At 43.4% G+C, this 25645-nt stretch overlaps 1 protein-coding gene across 2 annotated transcripts in view; it reads right to left on the reverse strand.

Annotated features, from left to right (window-relative positions):
• Positions 1-2858: 2858 nt before the first annotated feature.
• GRIN2B (glutamate ionotropic receptor NMDA type subunit 2B) overlaps positions 2859-25645 on the reverse strand; it is a 412050-nt gene continuing 389263 nt past the window's right edge. For both annotated transcript variants that reach the window (XM_019643261.1, XM_019643262.1), the window contains 4 exons: positions 13314-13474; positions 11277-11464; positions 8578-8816; positions 2859-6228 (listed from right to left, as the gene is read on the reverse strand). In XM_019643261.1, coding sequence (XP_019498806.1) covers positions 4372-6228; positions 8578-8816; positions 11277-11464; positions 13314-13474 — 2445 coding nt within the window. In that variant the 3' untranslated portion in view covers positions 2859-4371. The remainder of the gene's footprint in view (positions 6229-8577; positions 8817-11276; positions 11465-13313; positions 13475-25645) is intronic.

Genomic DNA, 25645 nt, shown 5'->3' on the forward strand with positions numbered 1-25645 from the left:
ACCAACCAGTCAACCAACCAACCAACCAACCAACCAACCAACCAACCAACCAATCAAAGAAACCCTACTTCTTAAATGAGATGTGCAGGTGACCAGCACACTGCAGTTTTGGCAACACAGTTTCTTCATCTCCCATGCAGAGAATTGCACCTTGGGCAACTCTTGATGACCATGAAAGACTGGGCGGATGATATTCACTTAATTATATAGATGATTTCTATTTTATCACATTACACATGCGTTTTGGCACTACCAACACCACCAACGTTTAATGGAATCATTTGGGATTTTTCACCCCCCAATTCACAACATGGGTGGCCAATACAGGGACATCCACATCAGGGATGTTTCCCACATTCTGGATGAGAATACACAGTGACAAACTTTGAAATTACAAGGTCCACTGTACAGGCATCACTCGGAAGGTGCACATGTGCACATTCTTGACTTGGGCAAATACAAGGGTCAGATTATCTGATTTTGGTGGGAATGCTGAGATTTAAGCATCACTACTGAGAGGAGTGACATAGGACCACACCCACCAACCCACGTCCACAGTGAAAGGGAATGATAGAGGACACAAAAAGCTAGAAAGCATGGATTCTAAAGAAAAGTAGAATAGCTGGTGTTCTTAAGGTGTCTGTGTAATCTCAGTTTTGAATAGATTGGGTCTTTGTGCAATAGAGGGGGCTTACTGCCGAATTCCTCCTCATGCATTTTACTGGTTTATTTTGGAATGAAGTAACATCTAGAACTTGACAATGCTCAGCCTTCTGATCTTTAAGCTTTCTTGAGCAGGCCATAAATATTTTATTTGGTCCCGATCAACCATCCAGTTGAAGAGAAGGGACCATCCAGTTGAAGAGAAGGGGTTTAGAAAAATAAAATTATCCAGCTGACAGCTTTTGATGATGGGAGCATAGAAAAAAATGTAAGGTAATATCTTGGGTAAATAGATTTGGAAATTTCATCCTGTGGTAAAGAGGGAGAGGCTGCCACTCTTTGCAAGGCCAACAGCCAATGAAAGAAATTCTCTTTGTCTGGCTAACCCAAAGTCAGGTTATGAATACCTGGCTTGAGGCAAACAGCGCTTTCCTGATGGCAGAAATGAGGACAGGCAAATACAAAATCACTATTGGCACCATCCGTCACATACCCACCCTTCTACCTCTAAAACCAACTTCTGCAATCATTCTAAGAGAATCATCTGGCCACTGGGTTTTGGGATCTGGTAATCTTTTCAGAAAAGCATGTGAATTTGTAAAGACAGGCATCGAGTGCTACCATCCTGTAACCAGATATATCACATTCTTCAAAAAGTAGACCTAGTGGGAATTTTCTATGTGTGCTTGCAGTGTTGATTTCCAAAGATTGAGGGAGGGGGCAGGGAGAGGGTCAGTGCCCAGGTACTGGGAAGAAGAGTAAGAGGAACTGTGATGGTTGTTAAACATAAGCGGGGCCTGCTAGGAGATTTCTTAGGACTGAGATTCCTAAAACCTCTCAGCCACACCAAGAATGAGAGGTTCATGTGACCTCAATTCTGGTTTAAGACCCCTTGGGAATCTTTCCTACCCTAGGTGCTGACAGGGAAAATATGGTGCCACCAGCTTGACTTTGCATGGAATACTGATAATCTATAGTCTACCTAGAAGACAGGAGCCGGATCCAGGGTTTGCTTAAATCCAAACTGGGACCCGTGCTGAGCCCAGGCAAATGGGCATAAACACTTCTCACAGACCCATAAGAAGACTGGTAAGGTGGGAAGGCATGGACACAAATTATTTTTCCCTGGCGTTTTCACCACAGTGGCCTCTATTAGCATTCACCTTTTTTTCCAGACACCCTGAAGCAAAAGCCATACGAAACAATTCCCTAGTGGAAAATGAAAATCCATAACAAAACACTTTTCCCCCTTCATTCCCATCCCCACCCCACTCCCTCCAGCCCAACACCCTGAATACTCACAAGAGAACACTTTATCTATACAAAATTAATTAGAAAACAAAATATTTACATATGAAATAAACACCATCTTGATTTCTGTCACCAGTGGAGACTGACAGAGCCCCCTTTGTTCTAGATTGCTGTTCGCTAGATTAGTTGGTTTGGTTTTTTATTTGAAAGGGGTGAGGTAAGAGGAAGAATGAGGGGAGGAGCCCCTGACCTTGGACAGAGTCAGGGTGAAGCAATGTTTATATGGCCCTTCTCCTTCTTCCTCCTGGAGACGCCTCACGCCCTCTGTCCTCTCTCTTTAAGTCTTCCTTTGAATCTAAAGTAAAGCGCTCCGCGCTCCTCTCTCCAAATTTGTGAGAGGTTCAGCCCCTTGTCCCCAGGTTCGTTTTAGAAAGAAAACACAGCTTTACAAGGCCTTCAGTTGGCTTTAAAATGAAAGATACTGAGGTAAAAATCAAGGAGGAGGGTGGGGACAGCAGTCAAGGGCGGGGAATGAGGAATGGTTAGTGAGTCAGGGCAAACAGAAGGCAAAGAGCAGCCCTGGAGGGTGTGACTTGAAGAAACATGGCAGCTTCCTTCCAGAGGAGGATGAGCACCTTTCTGGTTTATGTGTCCTGTGTGCAACATGGAGATCCTGCAGTCAAGCTTCCAAACAGACCCGGGCTCTTTGGCTGCCACTCTGTGTAAGGGGAGGATGACAGGGCGGTGGAGCTGACCCATAGAACACCCCCTACACCCCAAGTTTCAGGACTGGCAGTGACAAATATTCATTTCCCCTCTCAAGTTTCCAACTGTTAGTGAAAGGGGCATCACATCTGCCAGTACCCTCATGCCTGGAGTTCATATATATTACATATATATATATATATATATATATATATATATATATATATATATTTCTTGAGTGGTACAATCTGGGAGGGAAAGGAGGTGTTGCTGGAAGGTGGATGGGCTTCTGAGAGTGTTCACACTGGGCTCAATGGCACATTGGCACATTCTCAGGGAGCCGGACCCAACAGGGTAGCGGGGCAGTCCCACCTCTCCCACTCTCCCCACTCTCTAATCTCTTCCCTTTTCTCCACGCCTCCTGAGCTAAACTCATGAGCAAGCGCATCCCTCTTAACTGTCTGTTCCCTATCAGTTGTGATCAATTCTGGGGAAACAAGCCTACTCTCCTAGCTCCAGGTTAAGTAAGAAGGGATCAAAGCATTGAAAACATCCCCCTATCTCACTTACCCTATCACAAATGACTCCTCTAGTCTTCAAAGCCTAACTTAGCTCCTCCCCAAACCTTGACCAGCTGGGGATCTACAAAGCTCAGAAGAGCTCTCTAGAGTTTTTTGTTCTCAAGCGTGCGTAAAAGAATCGTGGCTACTTCTATTTCCCTTTAGCCTTCCTGGAAAGTTTATGGCCCAAACTGGAGGAATTACTTTGTACCTTGCTCTTGTGGGATTGTTCACCACTCTCTTTTTTTGGCTAGGCCACATACTCTTCTCTGTCAAGAACTTCCATTTTCCTCATTCAGGAAGGGTAAAGGGGAGAGACAGCCAAAATTCACAACCATTTCTGTTTGTATATAAGCCAAAACAAGCATATTGCTTAGGGACATTGAAAGGAGCAAGAGTCAAGTTTGCCTTCTCTACATTTATAGGTCCCCTGACTACACACATGTATAGACTACACACATGCACGTGTATATGGACACACATGCACACGCAGTCCATCCTCTCTTGTCTGTAATGCACCATGAGAGACTGCTATGATATACTTTCCAACATCCACCAATGACCTTTTGGTCCAGTTTACCACTAATGAGTCTCATGGAATTGAAGCAAACATTTTTTGGCTTATATACCAACACACATGGCCTCCCACCCTCTGCTTGGTACGTGATCCCTAAACAAATGCCATCTAAGCAATAAGAATTTAGCGAAAGCCTCTTTTCATTCACAGGCAAGTATGCTAAATGGTCTTATTGGAATGCTTTTGCCTTCTCTCCTAAACATGAAGGTCAGTTTGGGAAGAGCTGCCCTGTGCTCGCGTGGTCTCCTTTTGCTTCTCCTTAATTCACTCCAAGTAGGTAACAGAGTCCTTCCACGCTAGGAGGAAGCTCACAAGCAGCCACTTCCTTTCTCCACTGTGCCCTCCCATCCTAAGCAAGCCCATTGCATCCTCTCATGGGAACAGGAATGATTGACAGATGGGGGAAGGAGGAATGACATGGAAAGGGAGGAGAGATGGTGCTGGTCACCAGGGTTGCCCTCAGAAAGAATCAGAACTCCAGGATCCCGGAAATAAAACAACAAGAAAGGAGCAAATGGGAACCAAGTTCACCCCTGTCGCCCTCCAGTGACATGCGCACCGCACGCCCACAGCCCTACCCTCCCATACCCACCTTAAACCTCTCTCTTCCCTCACTCAGACATCAGACTCAATACTAGAAAGTTTCTCATAAACATGACCATTGCTGGAGCCATTGAAAGCCCTGGGGTTTTTGTTGTTAGGCACACAGGGGTTGGACTGGTTCCCTATACAGATGTCTTTCTGGAAACGGCCTGGCACAGCCCCATGAAGGGCCGAGACCACTGGCTTGTTGGTGACAAGGGCACGGAAGTCCGGCCTGGCCTTCGGCGCCCCCGCCACCGTGGGCTGCCTGAAGAAGTAGGATTTGCTGCCATGGAGCAAGCACTGGTCGTCCCCAAAAGTGGGGATGAAAGGGTTTTGCGTGACCCGGTCAGGGTAGAGCGACTTGCTGAGCATGTAGCCGCTGCCGGGGTTGTTGTGGTGGTGGTGTCCGGCAGTGGGCACTGAGGACTTGTTGTTGGCAAAGGTGCTCTCACCAGCTGGCATCTCAAACATGTGGGCGTAGGGACTCCCATCCACGAAACGGCCCTTGTCTTTCAGGCTCACGCTGCGCGGGGCCAAGGCGGCTTCTTCCTTCTGCAGGTCCACGAAGGTGTCGTAGGAGTGCTGCCGGCGCAGTTTGTTCCGGTTCTTCTTCTGGGCCTTGGAGTTAGTCGGGCTCTGGGGGTACTTGGTGGTAGAGGCGTTTGACGTCACCGCCACCGGGGCAGCCGGCTGGTCCAGCTCCTGCAGGGAGTTGTCCTCGCTGATGTCATACAGGTTCCCCGCTTTCTTGCACGCCTCACATCGGATGCACGCCTGCCGGCCCGAGTTCTGCCCCGCCACGGTCGTGGAGTAGTTGTGCAGCTTTGAGGGGCAGCTGCGGCAGAAGTTGCCCCCGGAGCGGTCCTCCCACTCCACGTTGGTCAGGTTCTTCTCCCAAGGGGCCGGGACCCCGCTGACCACGCCATGCTTGTCACCCGTCCCGTGCTTCAGGTGAGACCTGTTGGTACAGGGCCCTCCTCCACTGACCGAGTCCCGCTTAAAGTCATCACTCCGCTCCTTGTAGATGTCGGTCAGGTCCACGTGCTCCCAGTGCGGGGAGTTCTCCTTTGGGCGGAACTGGTCCAGGTAGAAGTCCCGTAGCCCTTCCTTGTCCCTGAAGTAGCGCTTGTGGTCGGGGGAGCGGGGTGGCCGGCGGCGGTAGGCCAGCTCGATCTCGTCAAATTCCCGCCGGGACTTGGCCGAGGCCGGCCGCTTCTTCAGGCTGTCCTTGTACTGCTGCTTACGCCTCTTGGCGGCGTTGCCCTCAATGTTGCCGTAGGTGACGGTGTGCGTGGAGATGTCAGACACGTCCGAGCGGATCAAGTCATCGTGGCCGCTGTAGCGGTCGTTCTTGAAGGAGAACTTGCCGTACAGGTCGCTTAGCTGGCTGTGTTTGGCGGAGGGGAGGCCAATGTCCAGGGGCTTCTTGCTGATGGACCTGGGCTGCGTGGTGAAGGGCGGGTTGTCACAGTCGTAGAGCCCGTCGATGGAGCTGGCGCTACCGATGCTGTGGGGCCGATGGTGGTGGTGATAGTGGTCTTGGTAGACGTTGCTGTCCTTCAGCTGCAGGTTGCCAAAAGTTCTCTCCACCTCGCTGATGTAGTCGCTGAAGAGGTTCTCCTCGCAGGGAGGGTTGTTGTAGGATTTGCAGTCGGAATGCGTGAAGCTGCGGCGGTGCTCGGAGATGTCGTAGACGGATGACTCGCGTCGGATGAAGTCTAGGGCGCTCTGTGGGGAGCCGTTCACACCTGACAGGTTGGCCATGTTCTTGGCGGTGCGGAGCAGGCGCAGGATGTTGGAGTGTGTGTTGTTCATGGTCGCGGTGGGGGAATTCATCACAGACTGGCGCTCCTCAATAGCGACTCCATGGATGCAGCTGTAGATACCCTGAAGAACGGGATGGGATGCATTAGGTCTCCAGCGAGGCGAAACGTGATGCTCTGCCCCCCCTCCCCCTCCCCCAATTAATCACCTAACTGTATAAGAAAACTCAGGGAAAACATGAAACAGATAGTCTTATATACTCATAGAAAGATGTGGCTAGAAGTTGGCCTGCTTTATCCCCCTGCATTTAGCAAGTCTCATATCATGAGCTAAGGTCGTGGCCTGGCTACCCAAGAGGGGGCATGATGACAACAAGTGACTTGAGCAAATCGGATAAAACTGAAAGGCATGACATTCTTGCCTTGACTCCGTCAATGACTTGCATTGATGTGCCTTTCTACACCCAGGTTTTCGCACCTTAAAGATTGATACCGTGGTATCAACCAATAGCAAAAAATACAGTTGTCCCCTGAAAATCAACTGCAGTGCGCTACAGATGTTTGGACTGCTCTGCCCTAGCTGGCCACCCTTGCCTGGCAGGAAAGCACAGGAGAGCTCAGTAGCTCACAATTGCCACTCTTTTTCCAGCTCTGACAAATTTTAAGCAGCTTTCAGAATTTTGATCACCAAATAACAGCTGAGCAGTTCTCTGCTTGAGCCAAGCATGAACCAAATTCACAGAGAATTAGGAAGCCCTGGGGTCAAAATAGGGTTTTTCTCCTGCTGTGCCCCACACCGTGGGAGGGAAGAATTGGGACAGATATCAAGTACTAAATAGGAATAAATAATTCCCTTATTGGATTCTCTCATTTATTCTCTCTTTAGCTTCTGGTTTCCTTTGTATACTTTCTCATTCACTTAATCTTATGAATAACACATTTATGAATAATTAATATCTTAACAAATTAGTATTGATTGAGAACTCTCTGTGTCTGGGGCTTTAAGGAACACTGTTCAGGAGAGGAAATGTTTCGGTTCAAGTCTAAACTCAAGTCAACCTTCTGCAAGCCAATTTTGCTCCCTGCCTGGAAAGGTGGGCAAATTTGGAACTCTTCTCACTGGCAAGGGAAGATGTTTGAAGAGGAGGCTGTTTGAATTGTGTCTTTAAAACAAGGTGAACTAATTTGGAAAGCAAAGTTGTCCCAATGGATGGCGTTGAGAGGGAAGAAGGTTAGGAAGTGGAATGGCAGCTGAATAGCAAAGAAGAAAGACAGATGAGGTGAGCCGCACGGTCCCAGGGGGCAGTGGCAAGATAGATCTTCAAAGTAAGGTTACTCTACTTTCTTTCTCAGGCCTCCTTTCTAACCCTTCTGGATTATGGCCAGGAGAAAATGCCAAGTGTGTTTCTTCTACAGAGGCATTGATTATGTCTAAGGGCTATGAATGGGATTTCTATTACAGATCACCAGCTCCCACTGTTTCTGCCATCATCCTACCTGGAACCTGAGCGAAGGGCCACACAAGGAAACAACATGACTCAGGGGCCACAAGTCCCACCCTCTTGCTCCCGTGTTATTGAATAGCCTGAATCAACTAACAGCCAGAGAGGAAATTGTTCTCTATACTATAGGAAAATGATCAAAAGATGGAACAATTTGATGAGAAATCCATTTTCTTATGTAACTCCATTTGATCCAAAGTTGTTCATATCTGAAATCCAGATCTCTTCTAAATGGACATTTGAGTTCACCTCTCATGAATGAGTCCCATAACTTTATTAACAAATCAAAAGAAGCCCTCCCCCTCATTTTGTTTTTACTCTCCCCTGTGACCTTCTGTTCATATTCAAAACTGTTTTGAATCCTCACTTGAAACTAGAAACATAGAAAAAAAAACACACTAAATAAAGGCCAACTTCAGAGTTATACTTTGCTCCAATTAAGGAAGCTTCTGAAATGTCAATTTCTTATGGGTCAGGAATTATTTCTGAAGGTTCTGTTAAGTTCTTTAATTCCCCATAGCAAACACATGGTTAAAACATCAGGTGGAGTAATGAAACAATAATATACTGTTGAATGTTGGAATAAGAGATACATTATATTCTGCTATTTGAATAGAAATGTGATTTTCAAGAAGGATTAAATGATGAATACATCCTATACAGAATTAATTAATGGTGATGAAAGGCAGTTGGTAAAAGGCCAAGTTTTTTATTTTGAGAGATCTGCCAGTTCTTATTGAGAAGAAGCAAATGCCCAAACCCCACACAGAAAGCTGTTCCTTGAAGGAAAAATAGGATCACCTGTTTTTTTGAGCCACAAGAAATTCTATCTCCCGCTCCCCTGGGGAAGAGGGTTTCCAGCTTTAGCAGCATAAGGCTGGAGTTAGTGCCCTTCTGCATCTCTCTGCTGTGCACGGTGCTAGACTAAGCTGTCCTTCCTAGGCTCCAGGCACCAACATCAAAGCACTTACTCTGCTGATGGAGAAGACCATGCCAGGCTTGCCAGAACAGACACCCATAAAGCAGTGCCGGAACTGCCAGTAGAAAAGGTGTTCACAGATGAAGGTGATGAGGCTGAGAGCCATGGCTGCCCCCAACATGTAGAAGACTCCTGCCATGTTGTCAATGTCCAGCTGGCTGCTCATGACCTCATTCTTCTCATTGTGGCAAATGCCAGTGAGCCAGAGCGCTTCCAGCTCCTCCATCTCCCCTGGAGACGGGGCAGAAAAGGAGATCAGGTGTAAAGAGGAGAGAGGGGAGGAGTAGAGAAAAGGGGACAGAAGGGTGTTGGGAATGAGAGAGAAAGGCAGGAGAAAGAGACAGGGAGACATAAAGGAAGAAAATTAATAGTGGAAGTTAACAGCAATTTTATTAATACCCTTATATATGAATTCATCAATGTATTCAACAAGTGTTCAGTGAGAACTTAATGTCGGCGCTGCAGATAATACAAAGACATGAGACATTAACTCTGCTCTCCATTGTCTATTCAGTGTAAGCTAGTCTATAAATAATCAATATGATAAGCTCTATGCAGGTAACAAGAGTTCAAATGAGTGAGAGTAACTTTGTGGGTGGGGTGGCCAGTGGGTTTTCAGGAGGGAGACAGGAATAGGTGAATTTTAATTTATAGGCAGCAGAAATAGTATGATCAATGGGAGGGAGAGGGGAAACCACAAGGCTTATTTAGGGAAAGGCATGCAGAACAGTTAACACAGAATAATAGTCGGCAAAAGAAGCTGAATAAAAAAGGTTGAGGCGAGATCGCTGAGGGCTCAGGCATCAGACTAAGCACTTTGCACTTAATTTTGTAGAGAGTGAGGAATAACATCATCAAACAAGTGATTCAGAAAATTGCTCTTAAAAAATGTGCAAAGCAGATTGGGTAGGGGAAGGAGAGACCCAGCTTAGCAGATAGTTTGATTCCGTAGGGACCCTCAGATTTACTGATCTCTTGTAGGGGAAAACACAAATAATAAGAGGAAAGAGGAGTAAGCTCGAATAAAATGAGACCACCAAAGTCAGACAGGCTACCTTTTAACACTGCTTAAGAAAGCTTTGATAATTTCAGTTCATGTCAGGTTTCAATAATCTTTATTTGCTTCAGTGGATACAAGGACTTAGAAGCATAGAATCCTAGACAACTCTAGATGAGTAAAATCCTGAAAATCTCATGAAGAAAATCACCTGTTTCAACAGTTCTGGTTTGGTTCCAAATTTGAACTTTGCCTTATCTGACTAGCGCTTCAGCCACATTTACGAATCATCTCTACTGCTGCTCTTCCTGAGAGACAGAGCTCCATGATTGCCTCTGAGTGAAGCTACATTACAATCACAGAAGCCCTTGCACCAAAGTGTCTGGTTAACACTCCAGCTACAATCTCCTCCTCTTTCCAATGTTAATCAAATCACGTTTCACTTATTTCTTTGATCAAACTATGATTTTCCTAACTAGTGGAGCCACCAACTTCCCCTGGAGTCTGAAAATCCAGCTGTGCTCTTCTGCCTCTTATTTCATCCATAAGAGCCAAGAGGTCATTTAGAGAGCTGCTTGGTGGATGGCCTGTAGGGCCAAGTAGAGTCAAATTGCTCATTTCTAACTGGATTAGCTTCTGTGAGGCTAACAGGAGGAGGAGGTACTTTGGACAATACAGTTAAAAGGGATGCCGAAGACATGCTATAATGAAATAGGAGATGAGACTTTCTCAAACAAGTTGGCTGCTCAGTCTGCTGCCGGAAAGGCACTGGGGAAAGCCTTATGGTGTCTGCCTCTGAGGACCCGAGCCCTGTCTACTACCTCTTCCAGCTGAAAGAGCAAGATGGGAGAGAGGGAAAAATGAGTAGATAGCCACAAGTTGATTATGTCACTGCCCTTTCTTTGGGCACATAAAAAGCAGAGACCTTTCTAAAGTTCCACCTACTTTGGCCACATGTGACATGATTGTTTGGAACATCTAATACCAGCCTCTCTTACTTTATCCCTGAAGGTTTGATCATAGCCTGCAATCCTGAAACATACCTCCTTCACCAACTACTTTAATCCTCAGTCCCATCTTTCACCCTGTTATGGGTCAAATTGTGTCCTCCCCTAAATTCTTATGTTGAAGTCCTAACCCTCAGTGCCTTGAAGTGTGACTTTATCTGGAAATAGGGTCATTGCAGATATAATTAGTTAAATTGAGGCTATTCTGGAACACAGTGGGGTCCTAATCCAGTACAACTGGTGCCCTTAAAAAGTGGGGAAATCGGACATGTACAAAGGAAAACCATGCACACAGGGAGAAGCCACCTGAACATGGAAGTAGGAATGAGGGGATGCACCTACAGCCAGGGAACACTAAAGATTGCCAGCAAGCCACCATAAACTAGGGAAGAGGCATCAAACAGATACTCCGTTGCATCCCTCAGTGGAAACCAATGAACACTCTGATCTTGGACTTCTGGCCTCCAGAACTATAGAACAATAGATTTCTGTTCTTTAAGCCACTCACTTTGTGGTACTGTGTTATGGTAGCCCTAGGAAACCAATACATAGCCCCAAATCTCAGTACATTGTGACATGCTTTCCTGGAACTGCAGGACTTAGAGGAATGGAGAAGGAAGAAGTGCTGGTGTTTTGGACCAGCTATCAGAAGCAGCCAAGTAGGCACTTTCCCTTTCTTTAACTCACCATCTCCAAAGAGCTGCAGGATAGCAAGGTCCACCTGGCGCTTCCACCCAGAATCTTTTTGGATGGCAATGCCATAACCAGTGGAAGCAAAGACCTTCCCGCTGCCAATGGTCACCAGCTTGCAGCCTTCATCTCGGCCTGCCATGTAGTTCAGCACTGCTGCGTCATAGATGAAGGCATCCAGTTTCCTGTGCGAGAAAGCAAACAAACCAAATCCAGTGGAGGAATCTTAGTACAAAACTACCTATGGGGCCATTAATATGAAGCAGTAGGGTTCCAGCAAATGATGGGGAGAACTGGTTCAAAGGCAGGCTCAAGTTGAAACTCAGCCAGAACCTAAAGCCTAAATCCCAGGCTGTTCTTTATGTGATTTCAAGTCGAAAGGAGTTCTTGCCCTCCCACTGGGAATGATGAGAATGTAAGTTGGGCCTAAAGCCAACTCATAAGCTGTGTCTGAAAGGGAGAGGAAGTAAAAAAGGAATCAATAAAAATAATAACAGAAATAATGAAAAGTAACCATCACAATGATAACAACAAATAGCATGGGTTAGATTTATATAACATTTTTCATTTCTCAGTTCATTACAGCCCAGAGTGGGGATAAGTGTAGGTGTATGTGCTTCAATAGATGTGAAATGCTATTTTTGTGGTCAGAAAGGTTTCAATATTTGGCTTTGCAGTACGAGGAAAAATGAGTAGCTGGGGTGGTGACAGCACAGGCTTGTGTTAAGGCTTGTGAAACTAGAAGAGAGTGCAACATATGGAAGAGCTCAGATCTCTTAAATTCCTAAGTGTATACAAGAGCCTCATTTTGTGTATTGTGCTTTGCAAGAAGGGGGCAAATGTAAAGGAGAGAGTAAGACTGGGGGTAAGGGTGGGAAGGCTTAAATTAATATTTAAAACCAACATTTAAGCACATCAAAGGTAGAGAAAGAAATTCAGACATAAATATATGGGTAATAGACAGGTCTGCAAAAAAGAAAAGCATGCATCAGCCCCTTCATGCATATAAGTAAAGTGAGCTTTATCCTCCCTCAAGAAAAAAAATAAGCCCTTTCTGGTACGATAAGAAACAGAACATATTTCATATTTCAACAGGTCCCCAAGTACCCTATAGAATGGTGGCACACCAAAAACCAAAGCTCTGATATCATTGATAACCATGGTGTGTCAAGTGCCAGACTACACAATGTAGTCCTACGCCCAAGCTCAAATCCCATCTTCTAAAATCTGCTCTGATTTTATGGTGATAACAGAGTCTTATTATAACATACCTAAATGCTTAAGTAATAGTATTAAGGTAACCATGCACCTGGGTGGCTCTTCCTGAGCTGGAGCCACCAGCAGGTTCAAGTGCTGCTAGTTATACAACACAGAAAATCAGCTATAAGACCCTTTGAGCTTGAAATCCCAATATCTACATGCTCAACTGTGTGTCTTATTTGACAGCTTGGTTTCTGAAGGCCAAATAAGTAAAGGGATCAATGTGGCTGGGATTATGCAAGCGAACATATTTGCAGTTTATGACCTCCTTTTAATGAACAAACACTTCCTAGAGTATACAGCTGGATCAAAGAATGCCAATAAAAGCTGGAATGAAAGATCAGCCAACATATTCTTATTGTTTGCTGTCTAAAAATTTTTACCCTTTTCTTCTTTTATTTCTCCCTTGTCCATAAGACACCAGAATCATCATTTTCACCTCTTCGTCGACAGGTTTTTATGTCATGCGTAACATCAAACTTATCCTTGACTTTCCTTCTACTTTTACATCTATTTAACTCCTATTTCATGGTTACATTAATGTAAGTAGAATGTAATTTCTAAAAAAAATACATAGAAGTAAATAATAGCACAGGAATCTTTGTGCACTGGCATGAATTACTGTCAAATTTAACTTGGAAGTCCGTAAAGAACAAATGAAGCCTTTTTTGCTGTAACTTTGTATGGCACCCAAGCATGCTGCATCTGATTCAATGTACATATAATAAACATGAGAAATACATCGAAGACTCTGAGCTTGGAAGCAGTTCTTACCCTGTTTTCAGGGAGAGCAATGCATCATCTACACCCCTCTGGTTGAATTTTCCCATGTAGGCATGCATTTCTGCGTAGTTATTGCGAATATTCCTCTCTGTGCTGCCATTGGGCACAGTCCCAAAGCGAAAAGGGGGTGAGAAGTCATTAGGTCTCTGGAACTGGAGAGAGAAAGAGAGAGAGAGAGAGAGAGAGAGAGAGAGAGAGAGAACACTTCAGAAAATGTGAAGAGATATTAAGTTAGCATTAGTGGATTTATAATGGAAGGAACCCATCTATAGTTTACCAAATACATTAGCCTTCACTGAAGATCAGCAATTGCTATCTGAAAGTGGACATCAATTCAACTCAATTTAATACCTATTGTTGAGAGCTTTCTATTTGCCTAACCCTGACTTTAATCTATAACCATTTATATACACTGCACAATACCAGTGATGACAGAAATGCGCTGTTAGCTTAACTGTGGTGGACTAGTCACCTTTATTTCTGCAAATTGTGTAAAATCTGCTTCCAGGTCTCTTAATTTAGGGGCCTAAATACATTGCACTATTAAGGCCACAGGGCCCTAGGGAGGCGCGCTACATCATATTTCTAAAAATAATTTGTTGGGTATCAAATATGTTTTGCTAAGAAATTTTCTCTTGACCTTCTCTGATGCATGTAGAGCTCATATTTATCCTCCATTAGTTGCAGGATAAATTTTACAACCAAATACAGTTTTAATTATGTTCCTTCCTTTGCTTAAGAACTGAGTGGCTCTCTAGTGCCTATCATAATAAAGTGAAATCTCTTGGATTTTCACCCCTGTGACATTAGCTTTATTTCTGGCTATTGCTCTGCAATGACTAAGTCTGTATGTTTGCTCCCTGAACACATAATTTGTTCATTTGTATCTTCATAGCATCATAGAGTCTGTTCCCTCAGCATGAACTCACCTTTCTCTCTAGGCCAATTCATGTCCTTCATCTCAAAACATAACTCAAAGCAATTTCTCAGGAAACCTTCCATGAGCTCTTTCTTCCATTAAGTCTACCCAAAAGTGACCCATCAGCATTTGGTGTTCTTGGTTTATATCACTTTAATTCATACTACAAATTCAATTACTCTCAAAATGAGCTGGCTAAGTTAGGAGAGCTAGTTTCTGACACAGTCACTAAGAGTTTAAGCTCTAGATTGACACAGATGTAGATTGAAGAGCAGCTCTGTCATTTACTACTGTGTGGCCTTGGGCAAGTAACATGAACTCTGTGCATCATTTCTTCACTTGTAAGGAGACAATAATGTCTAATCTTCAAGACTGTTGAGGATTAAATGGTATAATGTATAAGAAGTTCTTCACAGCACTTTGCATATTGTAAGTGCTCAATAAATAGGCATAATAAGTGTTCCTTTTATTATTTTTAATTCATGTCCATATTCTACATTCCCTATTAAACTTCACACTCTCCAATGTTCTCATTTTATTAGTATAGCAATGAACAAACAGAATATGACCAGGGGAGCTCGGTTATGCCTTGGCATAGTAAAGATGATGTAGATATTTAAAAGTCTTCTTGGTTTCCATACTTGAAAACTCTTATACCATTTACTTTGGAGATGCATTTGAAAATCTTATCTGCCAACTCAGGAGTGCTCTGAACCTTTGGAGTAGATTGGGCTTTGAGCCATTCTCCTTTTTCTTCCCCTTGACCTGAGAAGCTGAAGAGCTTCTCAAAATATGGAGATTTCATGGACCACAAAATGTTGCAGTACCAAGAACCAAAAATGCCATCTTAATGGATCAGAATTGGCCATAGTTAAAAGTAGAGTCATGCAGTGGTGTTAGGTGATCTGTAATGTATCAAAGACAACTACTTTCTGACTTAAAAAGCTCCCAGTTGATTTACTACAGTGCTTTTTGGCATTAGAGTTTTTGTTTAATTATATCTAAAAGATTTGTGATTTTTAAGTGAATGAATGCACTACAAAAGAGTCAAAGAATTTTTGGAGTTGGATGAGCCATTCAGGTTAACCAGTCCAAACATTTCATTTTACAGATGAAGAAACTTAGGCCCAAAGAGGACAAATAGTTTGCTCAATGTCACACAGTAGCAGCGATGGCTAACATTATCAGGGATCAATGGGCTTAATTAATAGTACTCCTCACTGTACCCAGCAGATAGTGAGTTAAAAGAGAACATGGATATGTTTTATAAAAAGAGACAGATACCAGAATGCTATGTATATCACTGTCAATTACAACACTTCAGATGTTTGAAAAAAGGTATCCTCCAAGTCAACAATGGAGTAGATATTATGGCAGGCAGCAATATAACCAAATAAACCTCCTTTAACCAGTAATTCCCTACTTTTCCAGGACAATGACAATCAAAGCTCAGAATGACTAAGATACTCTAGGGCCCAAAGTATCATCTGAAACATCAATGAAAGTTTAAATCATGTCCAATAAAACTCTGGTGTAAATTATTATATTCTAGAGTTTTGAAAATTTCATAAGGTATATGAAACAATTTCTGATTAACCAAATGGAATCTGATGCCTGATGGTGCTGGATTATGGAAAGTTTCTGTAGTACTCTTTAGTAACATTAAATTTATGTTTATGTTATGTTTAGATTTCTAGATGTTATTTATAACCATATCCCCAAATAAATAAAAAGTAAAGAAATGATAAAGGACTTCAAATAGACAAGAAAACTTTGAACAGGAAGAACACAGTTGAAAAACTTTACTATCTGACTTTAAGACTTATTATAGTACATGACAACGTGACATTAGTATAGAAATAGTAACGAGATCATCCTAACAGAATAGAGTGCCCATGAACAGACCAATACATATATCTTGCAAAGGCAATGCAGTGGAGATAGGACAGTCTTCAACAAATGGTGCTGGAACAGTTAGATATCCATATGCCAAAAAAAAAAAAGAGGTTCATTCCACACCTCACAAAAGATATAGAAAGTAACTCAAAGTAATTGTATACCCAAATATAAGTGCTAAAATTATAACATTTCTTGGAGTAAAATCTTTGTAACCTTGAGTTAGACAAACATTTCATAAATACAACACCAAAAGCATAATCCACGGGGGGGAAAAAAAAAGATAAATTGGACTTCATCAAATTAAGAACTTCCCTTGGAAAGACACAGTTAGGTTCATGAAAAGATAAGCCTCTGACTGGGAGAAAATACTTGAAAATAATAAATATTAATAAATATCTGAAAATCAAGGATTTAAATAACAACATGACAAGACTCTTCCAGTTGAAGCACCTTCCATAAGAAAACAAGCAGAGAAACCAGTCAGTACTGGAAGGGTGAGAAGACACAGCCCTGTGGAGAGCACTGGTCTTGGAGGCAGACAATTTGGATTGAATCCCATCTCTGTCTCTGACCAGATGTGTGAACATGGGCAAGTTACTTAAATGTACCGAGCCTCATTTTCCTGGAAGTACTATTTTTAATGACTAATAAGATAATATATAAGAGACCACTTACCAGAATATCTGGCTCATGGTGGATTCTCAAAATTACTAACTGCTCTTACAAGGATGAAATTCTAATATCTAAAATTGTCCTATGTGAGGCAATGTTCCCTATGATCGAAAAACTCTTGTTCTTTAATTTGTTACTTAAACTGGGCCAGTCCGGAGGCCAAAAGGGATGGCGCATCGCCCCAGAATTAGCCAAAGCAGGAGCAGAGTGAGCTTGCCTTTTTCTTTGAAAATTCTTGCCCCAGCTTGGTGAGGTTTAAATAAAACACAGGCTTTTAAAAATAGTATTCCAAATACCTTGATGCTTCTAAGAAATGCCCTGTAAAAAACTCATCCCAAGCCGTGAGGCATTATATGACACTACTTTAAACTGAGAGGCAATCGATGCTCTCTGGGGTTTTGGGAAGGAGTAAAATGTAATACTGTCAAGAATCAGGAGTCCTAAAATCTACTTAACGGGGAGGCTCCCAAGAAACAATTAAAAATACATTTAAGGGCCAGCTGAGTGGCGCGATGGTTAAGAACTGGCTTGGGATGCCAGAGGGGCCCCGGTTCAGATCCCACATGTGAGGGCCAGTGATGCTGCCCTCTAAAACAAACAAACAAACAAACAAACAAACAAACAAACAAACAAACAAACAAACAAAATACATTTAAAAACCTCACACACCCAGGAGACCAGTCTGATTTTCATACAGTGCTTCTCATTCACCACCTCTGGTCATCATAGGGCTTCCTTAAATTTAAGAATCTTTTTTCAGAGTTACCCAGATTAGGATTACAGAAACATAAATTTTGAGAGGGAAATAAAAACACAAAAAGGAAGGAAACTTAGGGATTTCACAGATGAGGACACGGAAGAAGCCCTGAGGAGGCCAAGTGAGCTGTTGCAGGCCATGTGCTGAAGTAGGCGGACTTGACCCCTTGGGGCCGAGCTTTCCCACCGCAGGCTCAGATGCTCCCCAACTGGTCCTGCTCCTACTTACTGGGGAGTGAAGCCACACTCCATGAGTGGGGCCACCTGGTGAGGGTATCCTTCCCTTTCTGGCATCTCAAATGCCAACTCCCACTCCCCCTCTGGATTCAACACGTGGCTTGCAGCAGTTACTGTTAAGCATGCGCTTGCATAAGGGCAGAACAGTGCCAGGATGTTAGGAGAACTGTAATCTCACTTGATCCTCCTGAAGAGCAGCAGGGAATCAGAATTTAGCCCTTTGAACTGTTCAGATCACGTCTCAGCCCCTATTTTAATGACCTCAAAGTGAATTAGTCTTAGCAGTCCGGCAAGGAGAAAGGTGCCAGAAGGCCAGGAATAAAGGCCCCTGTCCTCACCCAAAGATGATCAGACTGGAGGGCTCTGGGCTATTATGGCGGCTGCCTTCCTACTAGAGAGCCTCTTACACAGCCTGTTGTACACAGCCTGTTGCAGAGAGAAAGGGAGAGGGGAAGGAGTCAGGCAACTGGGGATCTGGTCCATTTTATTCTATTTATTAAATCAATATATTAATAGAAACTGATTTTCCTATATATCAGGCATTATTAATTCAACACCTATGTACGTGCTGGGAATAACTCATATCATCTCCTTTAACTATAATAATTAAAATGCATTAATTCATTTGGCAAATATTTACAGAGCATCTATTAGTGTAGAGAACTGTATTAGGAACTGAGGCTACAAAGATGAATAAAATCAAAATCTGTTTTCAATAAGTTTCCATAACAGAGCTCTAAACATTCATTCAAATTTTCATTCATTTACTTTTTCATTCATTCATTCATCCATTCATTTATTCTTTCATTCACACAGGCATTCAGCAAGCATCTTTTGGCATCCATCATGTGTAGGTCCTCTTCTGGGTGCTAGGGATGCAATATTCGAAAAGAGTAAGATCCTGCCTTCAAAGGGTTCATACTGTAAAGAAGGAAGGCAGATAATAAGCCTGTTTTTTATTTTTATTTTTAATTTTTTTATTTTAATGTAGTGGACTAAAGTCAGCCACAAATTCTTTGCCACTCTTCACTTTGAGAGGTGAGGTCTATGTCCACTCCCCTTGATTCTGACTAATAGGATGTGCAGAATTCTATTAGTACTGGATTGGTCATATGACGCTTTGCAGTGTCCACCTGGGACTCCTGGAACCTCACTCTGAGGGAAGCAGTCTACCCTCTCAGAAGTCCAGCAACCCCAAGGCCACCATGCTGCAGCCATCACATAGGTTTACAGCCTCTGCAATGCTGTTCACCTACCAGAAGAACAGGTGCTTCTGTTTATACTGACAGCTGAGCCCAGCCTTCCAGCCAGGGCACACGACATTAGAGTGAAGCCATCCTGGGTCCTTTAGCCCAGCCCAGCCGAGCTCAGCCACTACCTGAATACTGAGTGAACTCAGCTGATGCCACATGAAGCAGAAGAATCTCCCTGCCAAGTTTCGTCCAAATATGTGACCCATGAAATTGTGAAAAACAATGAAATGGTTATTGCTGTAAGTCCCTGCATGTTGGGTAGTTTGCTGTGCAGCAATAGATAACTGAAATACAGATGATTTCAAATAGTGAAAATGAAGTGCTATGAAGAAATGGAGACAGCTATTATATAGGATAGAGAGTGATTGGCTGGAGAACAAGTTTAGACTTGCTGTCCTAAAAAGGCCTCTCTGAGAAAGTGGCATCTATATCGGGGCCCGAATGATGAGAAGGAACTGGGCGTGCAGAGATCAGGGGAACGTGTATTGGGCCCAGGCAATAATCAGCACAAAGGCCTGACGATGGGACAAGTTTGGTGTGGCTAGGGTGCAATGGACAACGTGATGGGCACTACGGGGCAATGTGCTTTTTGGGCAGTGGGCATACAGAGCATCCTGAACAGCATCACAGAGGCTATAGCACCAGGGCCAAGATCTGAAAGAAGAGTTTTTCAGTTAGACTAGAGGAGCAAAGAGGTTTCTATTGGGTTGTCGGAAAAGTCATGACGTATGTTTTCTGGTTTTCGTTGCAAAAATGTGTCATGACTTTTCCGACAACCCAATAGATGAAGACGACAGTCTGTGCAAAGATAGGACAACGAGAAAAACCTGGGCATGATCAGAGATCATGAGAGCTTGTCACTCCAAGAGCCTAACAGATAGGGTGATGGTAACGAGGCTGACACGGCTGAAGAGGGGAGCAGGGCCTGGATCACAAAGGGGGTTGAATTCTGTACGAAGAAGTTTAGAATTCATGCTCAAAGGGAAAAGAAACAGCAGGGCCTCTGGAGCCAAACTTCCTGAGATCAAATCCCAGTTCTGCAGCTTGACAGCTGTGTGACTTGAAAGAACTCACTTAACTTCTCTGTGCTCCAGTTTCCACATTTGTACCATGGAGCTAATAATAGTGCTTACCTAATAAGGTTTATAGTATTCAACCAGTAACTCTGGGCAAAGGGTTAGCACAGTGCCTGGCACACGATAAAGACACTATATTAGTTATTATTACTATCATTATCATTATTATTACTGTTATCATCATCACCGTCATTATCAGAAGCAACTGAAGGATTCTGGCAGTTTCAAGGCTGGGTTTTCGTGTTAGAAAGTGCCTGGAGGTGTCAGCATGAGGAACATGTTGGAAGAAATAAGGTAGAGAGACAGGAGATCAGCTCCAGTGATGGTCTGGGCACTCGGGGGTGGGGGAGAAGGAAGAACAGAAACATCATCAGATACTGCCCCTGTCTCCCAAGAATATGAAAGATGGCATGTGCCCAACTAGATAAAATACAAGACCACTGAGGTGTGTATTACAATGCCACCGAAATCCCAACAGGGCAAGGCTGCAACCAGCCTGGTTTCCTGGAAGGATTCTCGAAGGAGGCTGGAGTAAAGCTGGCATGGAGAATGAGTTGAATTTGGAGGGGTGGGGACGAGGATTGAACATCAGTTCACATTAGAAGAACCCCTCTGCTCTAAGACTCTTCCTCCAACACTGCCTAGTTTCCATGGTGAGTGAAGAAGCAAATATTCTCAGAGAAGTCTTTGAGGCCATGATGTCAGGAGAAAGAGCAGGTTCTGAAAAGAAAACAAAAACTCCCCTAAATGTTGATGGCATCCAGGCTTCTGTGCTGACCACCAAAGCTGTCTCCCGCTTGCTTGCCACCAGGTCCTAAGGAGGTTAATTAGAGTTAGATCTTGAGAATGACAGTACATAAATGTAAGCAGCTCTGCTAAAATAAAGAGGGCGGTGAGGAAATGCCTGCCTGGGTAGTTGGCTCCCCTGAAAAATGGCTCTTCTGATTCAGCGGGAGTCCGATCAGCACACGCAGATTAAGACAAACGGGCACTGCGACCTTGCAGAGATGGATATTGTTCGCAGGGTTCATCCACACGAGACACAGAATCTGGGTGCTTTTGTCTTCAGAGCTTGACGATCCAACATATAAATATTCATCCCATTACTCCTGCTTTTACATTTGAATCACAGAGAGAATCAATGCCCAAATGCCACTTAGCTCGCTGAGGCACCCAGGAGACAAGGTGGCAGGGTTGGGATGTGAGGGCAGCTTTTGGTTTGTGCTGCCGATTATGAGGGGGTGGCAGGACGTCAGAATGCTGAAGGGACCACTTTTTGACCTACCTAACACCCTTCCTTCTCCTTACTACCCTCAGGACCCTCTGTTTTCATAGTGCTTTTTTATTATTGGCTTTAATTCTTTTTAGGTACATCTCTATGAATTTCATTATTCTATTTATTTCCATATTCATTCATTTGTTTAAATTGTGGTAAAATATACATAACATAAAATTTACCATTTTAAATATTTTTAAGTGTACAGCTCTGTGGCATTAAGTACATTCACGTTGTTGTGCAATCGTCACCGCCATCCATCACCGGGATTTTATCATCCTCCCCAACTGAAACTACGTTATCTATTAGCACTAAATCGCCACTAGTTATATGAATTTTAACCATGCATAGAATCTTGTAACTGCCACCACAGGACACAGAACAAGTCCATCACTGCCCAAGCTCTCTTCTTGTGCTATTCCTTTATAGTCACCCTCCCCTGACCTTTAACGGATGGCGACCACCAATCTGTTCTCTATCCCAGTAGTTTTGTCTTTTCCGGAATGTTATATAAATGGAATCATACAGTATGCAACCTTTTGAGATAGGCTTTTTCACTTATAATGCCTTTGAGATGCATCCATGCTCTGCATGTATCGATTCCTTTTTATTACTGAGTAGAGTTCCATTGTAAGGATATGTCAGGTTTCTTTAATCCATTTGCCCATGGAAGAACAGTCTGGGGTAGTAATGAATAGAGCTGCTATAACATTCATGTACTGGTTTCTGTGTGAACAAAAAGAAATTTTCATTTCTTTACGGTAAATACCCAGGAGTGGGAGTGGTGGGTCATATGTCCCCCACCCTTCCCTCAAATACACCAAGTTTTGCATTTCTTCTCTCTTTAGGTCTTCCCAATTTTCCCATGAACTATAAAGTAAGTACAGTAACCACTATCTTATTATTCTATCTGCTACTCAATCTTCCCATAATAATTTCCTACAGTCTAACTAGGAAGAAGTAGATATGTGTGTATGACGTCAGATTCTGGACAGGAGAGGTGGCGGGAGAAAGTGGCCTCCCTTCTCTCCTACCACGATCCCTTGTTTGCCCAAAGTGGGAAGAAGGTCAGATGAGGACACAAAGAGCAAACTTTCTGAAAGCAGGATCTTCTTCACTGTTTCATGGCCATAAAAGCTCAGGACAGATGGCTAAAAGGCGGTAGTCTGTGCTTCCATTGACAGGGCAATTTAACGATAAAATAGTAAGTAAACATATGCGTTATGGGCTTAAAAGATTTAAGTTCAAATTTGAGCTCCACCATTTATTAACTGAGTGACTTAAGAAACGTTGAAAGTCAATCTCAACTATGTTCTAGGAGAAATAAGGTACAGTATTTCATTACAAATCCTCCATTGTAAAACCTGGGGGCCAGGATGGGCACCCAGGACCCTACCCATGGAACACTCTGGCTGTGGATACAGCGATGAAAAGTCAGGCGTTTCACTTTTTTGGAACTTATAACTGGGAACAGAGATGGGAAGAAAAATAATTATTTTTACATTTCATTTTACATTATTCATTGGAGAGAATATTGTTCAAATTCATTCAGAGTAGGTGACTGGATTGTGATGACAATAACATTACAGCATGTAGTTAGAAGATACAGGCATATAATAAAATTGCCAAATTAACTCTGTTCCCTTCCTGGGCCCCTGGAGAACCTGAAGCCATTTTGCTATTGCCAGAAAGTGAGTTAGCATATAGTAAGCACTCAACGCCTTAGTCGTTTCTGCTCTTTCTTCTCTTATTATTAATGTGAGTGCTATGACTGCCCACAGTGGCAAACACACTGAAGTTTGCATGGGAAGAAGCCTGCCCTTGGATGTGAGAAGCCTGGGAAGTATGTCTTCCCGACTCTGGATGCCATGCTGCTGGAGAAGGAGCCCCTGGCCTCTGAGCTCAGTGTCGAGCTAGCGTTCCTATGACAAGCTCTAGTGGAAAAGAGGGGGTGGAGGGGTGGAACGGTGGAACGCCCTCTTTTCCTCTCGCTATCCCTCCTGCTGTGGCTAAAACAAGACCCTATAGAAAATGAAATACCAGTTCTTTGGATTCCTGGAATTTAGTTATTTATCAGTTTTCCTCATTGTAAAGCAATCATTTCTTTTGTAATTTGCAAAATTTGGATATGTAGGCCTCAATAAGTATTTCCTAAAATATTTCCTAAAATCAGATAATGGCAATACAGTTCATGCTAGCTAGCTGACATTTGGTCCTTGAGCTAGCGGTAGAACAGAGCAAATGGCTTTATTCCTATATTAACTTTACTATGACACAACCTGTACCTTGAAGACTTAGGTGTTTGGCAAAGTCTTGAGTCTGGCCATAAAATATCATCATCAACACATTTAGTGGGCATAACCATGCATAAGTCACTGACCTCTGAAATAAATATCTGAAATGAAATGAGGCAACAGATACGACCCCTACACATAGCTTAGTTGGAAATAACAATGATAATGTAATGAGAGAATCAGTTAACACTTCTATTATTAATGTGCCATGCAATTTACTGATAGTAACTCATTGATCTTCCCATCAACCCTATGAAGTAGGTATTACTATCCCCATTTACCAGACAAGGAAACTGATGCACAGAGAGGTAAGACATTTGAATAAGGCCATACAGCTAGAAACTGGCAGAGCAAGGCTTCAAATGCAGGGTCCTCACACTTCACTGTAAAATGCACCACAGAGTTCTATATACATAGAACAGATGCTCAGCAAACATATGTGGAATAGAAAAATCCTATGACTATATGAGTATGCCAAGTTCCAAATGGGATGTGAGGAAAGAAAGGCACTAAAAGTCTGGAGTGAGTGGAGATCATCATGAGCGGACGGTGATGGGGAGGCTTCAGAGTGGAAGGAAGCAGAGATGAGCTGACTGTTAGTTGGTGGAGATTTACACAGGCAGAGATGAGGGCAGGGCACGCAGGGCACGGGGGCAATGGTGTGAGAAAAGAGGCAGAGGGACCCGGGCACTGCGTCTTAACTGAAGTTGGGAAGAATGCTTGTACATGTGAATATGGAATGCCGTTGGTGCACAGAAAGCAGTCACGCAGTGGGAGCACACTGAATGGTCAGGCTGCAGAAGGACGCGATGGGCACCCCACAACACTTAGGTATTTTTATTGGGCTCAAGCATATGGCTGGAAGAGCAGAGAGGCTGGAACAAGGACACTCACTGGGAATCAACTAAGGGTCTGGCCTATGCTCAGGGGGAATACAATGGGGGGAATATACAGAAAACACATCGAAATGGAAACCTTGGCAGAATCCAGTTCAGAAGAAGGAAGCAGAGGAAGTGGCAGAGTCCAGCTCATCCCGACCATCTCCTGTCCCACTACTCTCCCTCGCCCACCCCTTAGTAGCCACACTGGCTCCTCACAGTTCCTAGGATACACCGGGCAAACTCCTGCCTTAGCCTGCACTTCCCACTGCTGGGAAAGCCCCAACTATCCATTGCTCCCTCACTAACTTCAGGTCAGACTCAGGTCTCACTGCGGCCTTCCCTGATCTCCCAATTTAAGATTGCAACTCCTCTGCCAACACTCACCATATCCCTTCTCTGCTTTATTTTTCTCTGTAGCAGTTAACACCTTCTAATATTATACATAATTACCTTTTTAATTTATTTTCCGCCCCCCACCTCCTTTGGAATGCAAGTGATATAAAGGACAAAAATTTTGTGTGTTTTGATCATCGCTCTCTCTCTCTCTAGTGCCTAGAACAGTACCTGGCACGCAGTAGGCTCTCAATATGAATGAATGAATGACTAAATGAGTGAATTGAATAACACAAATGTGGATACATTTATTAAAAAATAATTCCAAGTACCCTCCTTATTGGTTAATGCATTATCATGCAACACACAGTTGAGCATTAATATTTCTCAGGTCTAGTGATAACCTGGCATCCTTGGTGAATAAGGAGTTAAAATGTCCTCATGCTAGCTGAGGACATCTTTCCTGGCACCTTCTCCATTTCCCTTCAAAAAAAATGTATCAGATCTGAGATCCCACAAGAGTTTGTCAAATTTAGGACTTGACAAAGCATATGAATATTTCTTTGGCACCAAAAATATGACAGAGTTGGAGATAATTATAATAACATGGAGCTGGAGTGAACAGAAGCATAAGGACTAAGGCATTTGAGTTTTATCCTTAAGTCATCCTGTGCTTTACAGGTGGCCTTGGCTGTGCTCCCTCAACATGCCCTTAGGTGAGACTGTT

Source organism: Hipposideros armiger, unplaced genomic scaffold (genome assembly GCF_001890085.2).
Source record: "Hipposideros armiger isolate ML-2016 unplaced genomic scaffold, ASM189008v1 scaffold_76, whole genome shotgun sequence".
NCBI classification, from domain to species: Eukaryota; Metazoa; Chordata; class Mammalia; order Chiroptera; family Hipposideridae; genus Hipposideros; species Hipposideros armiger.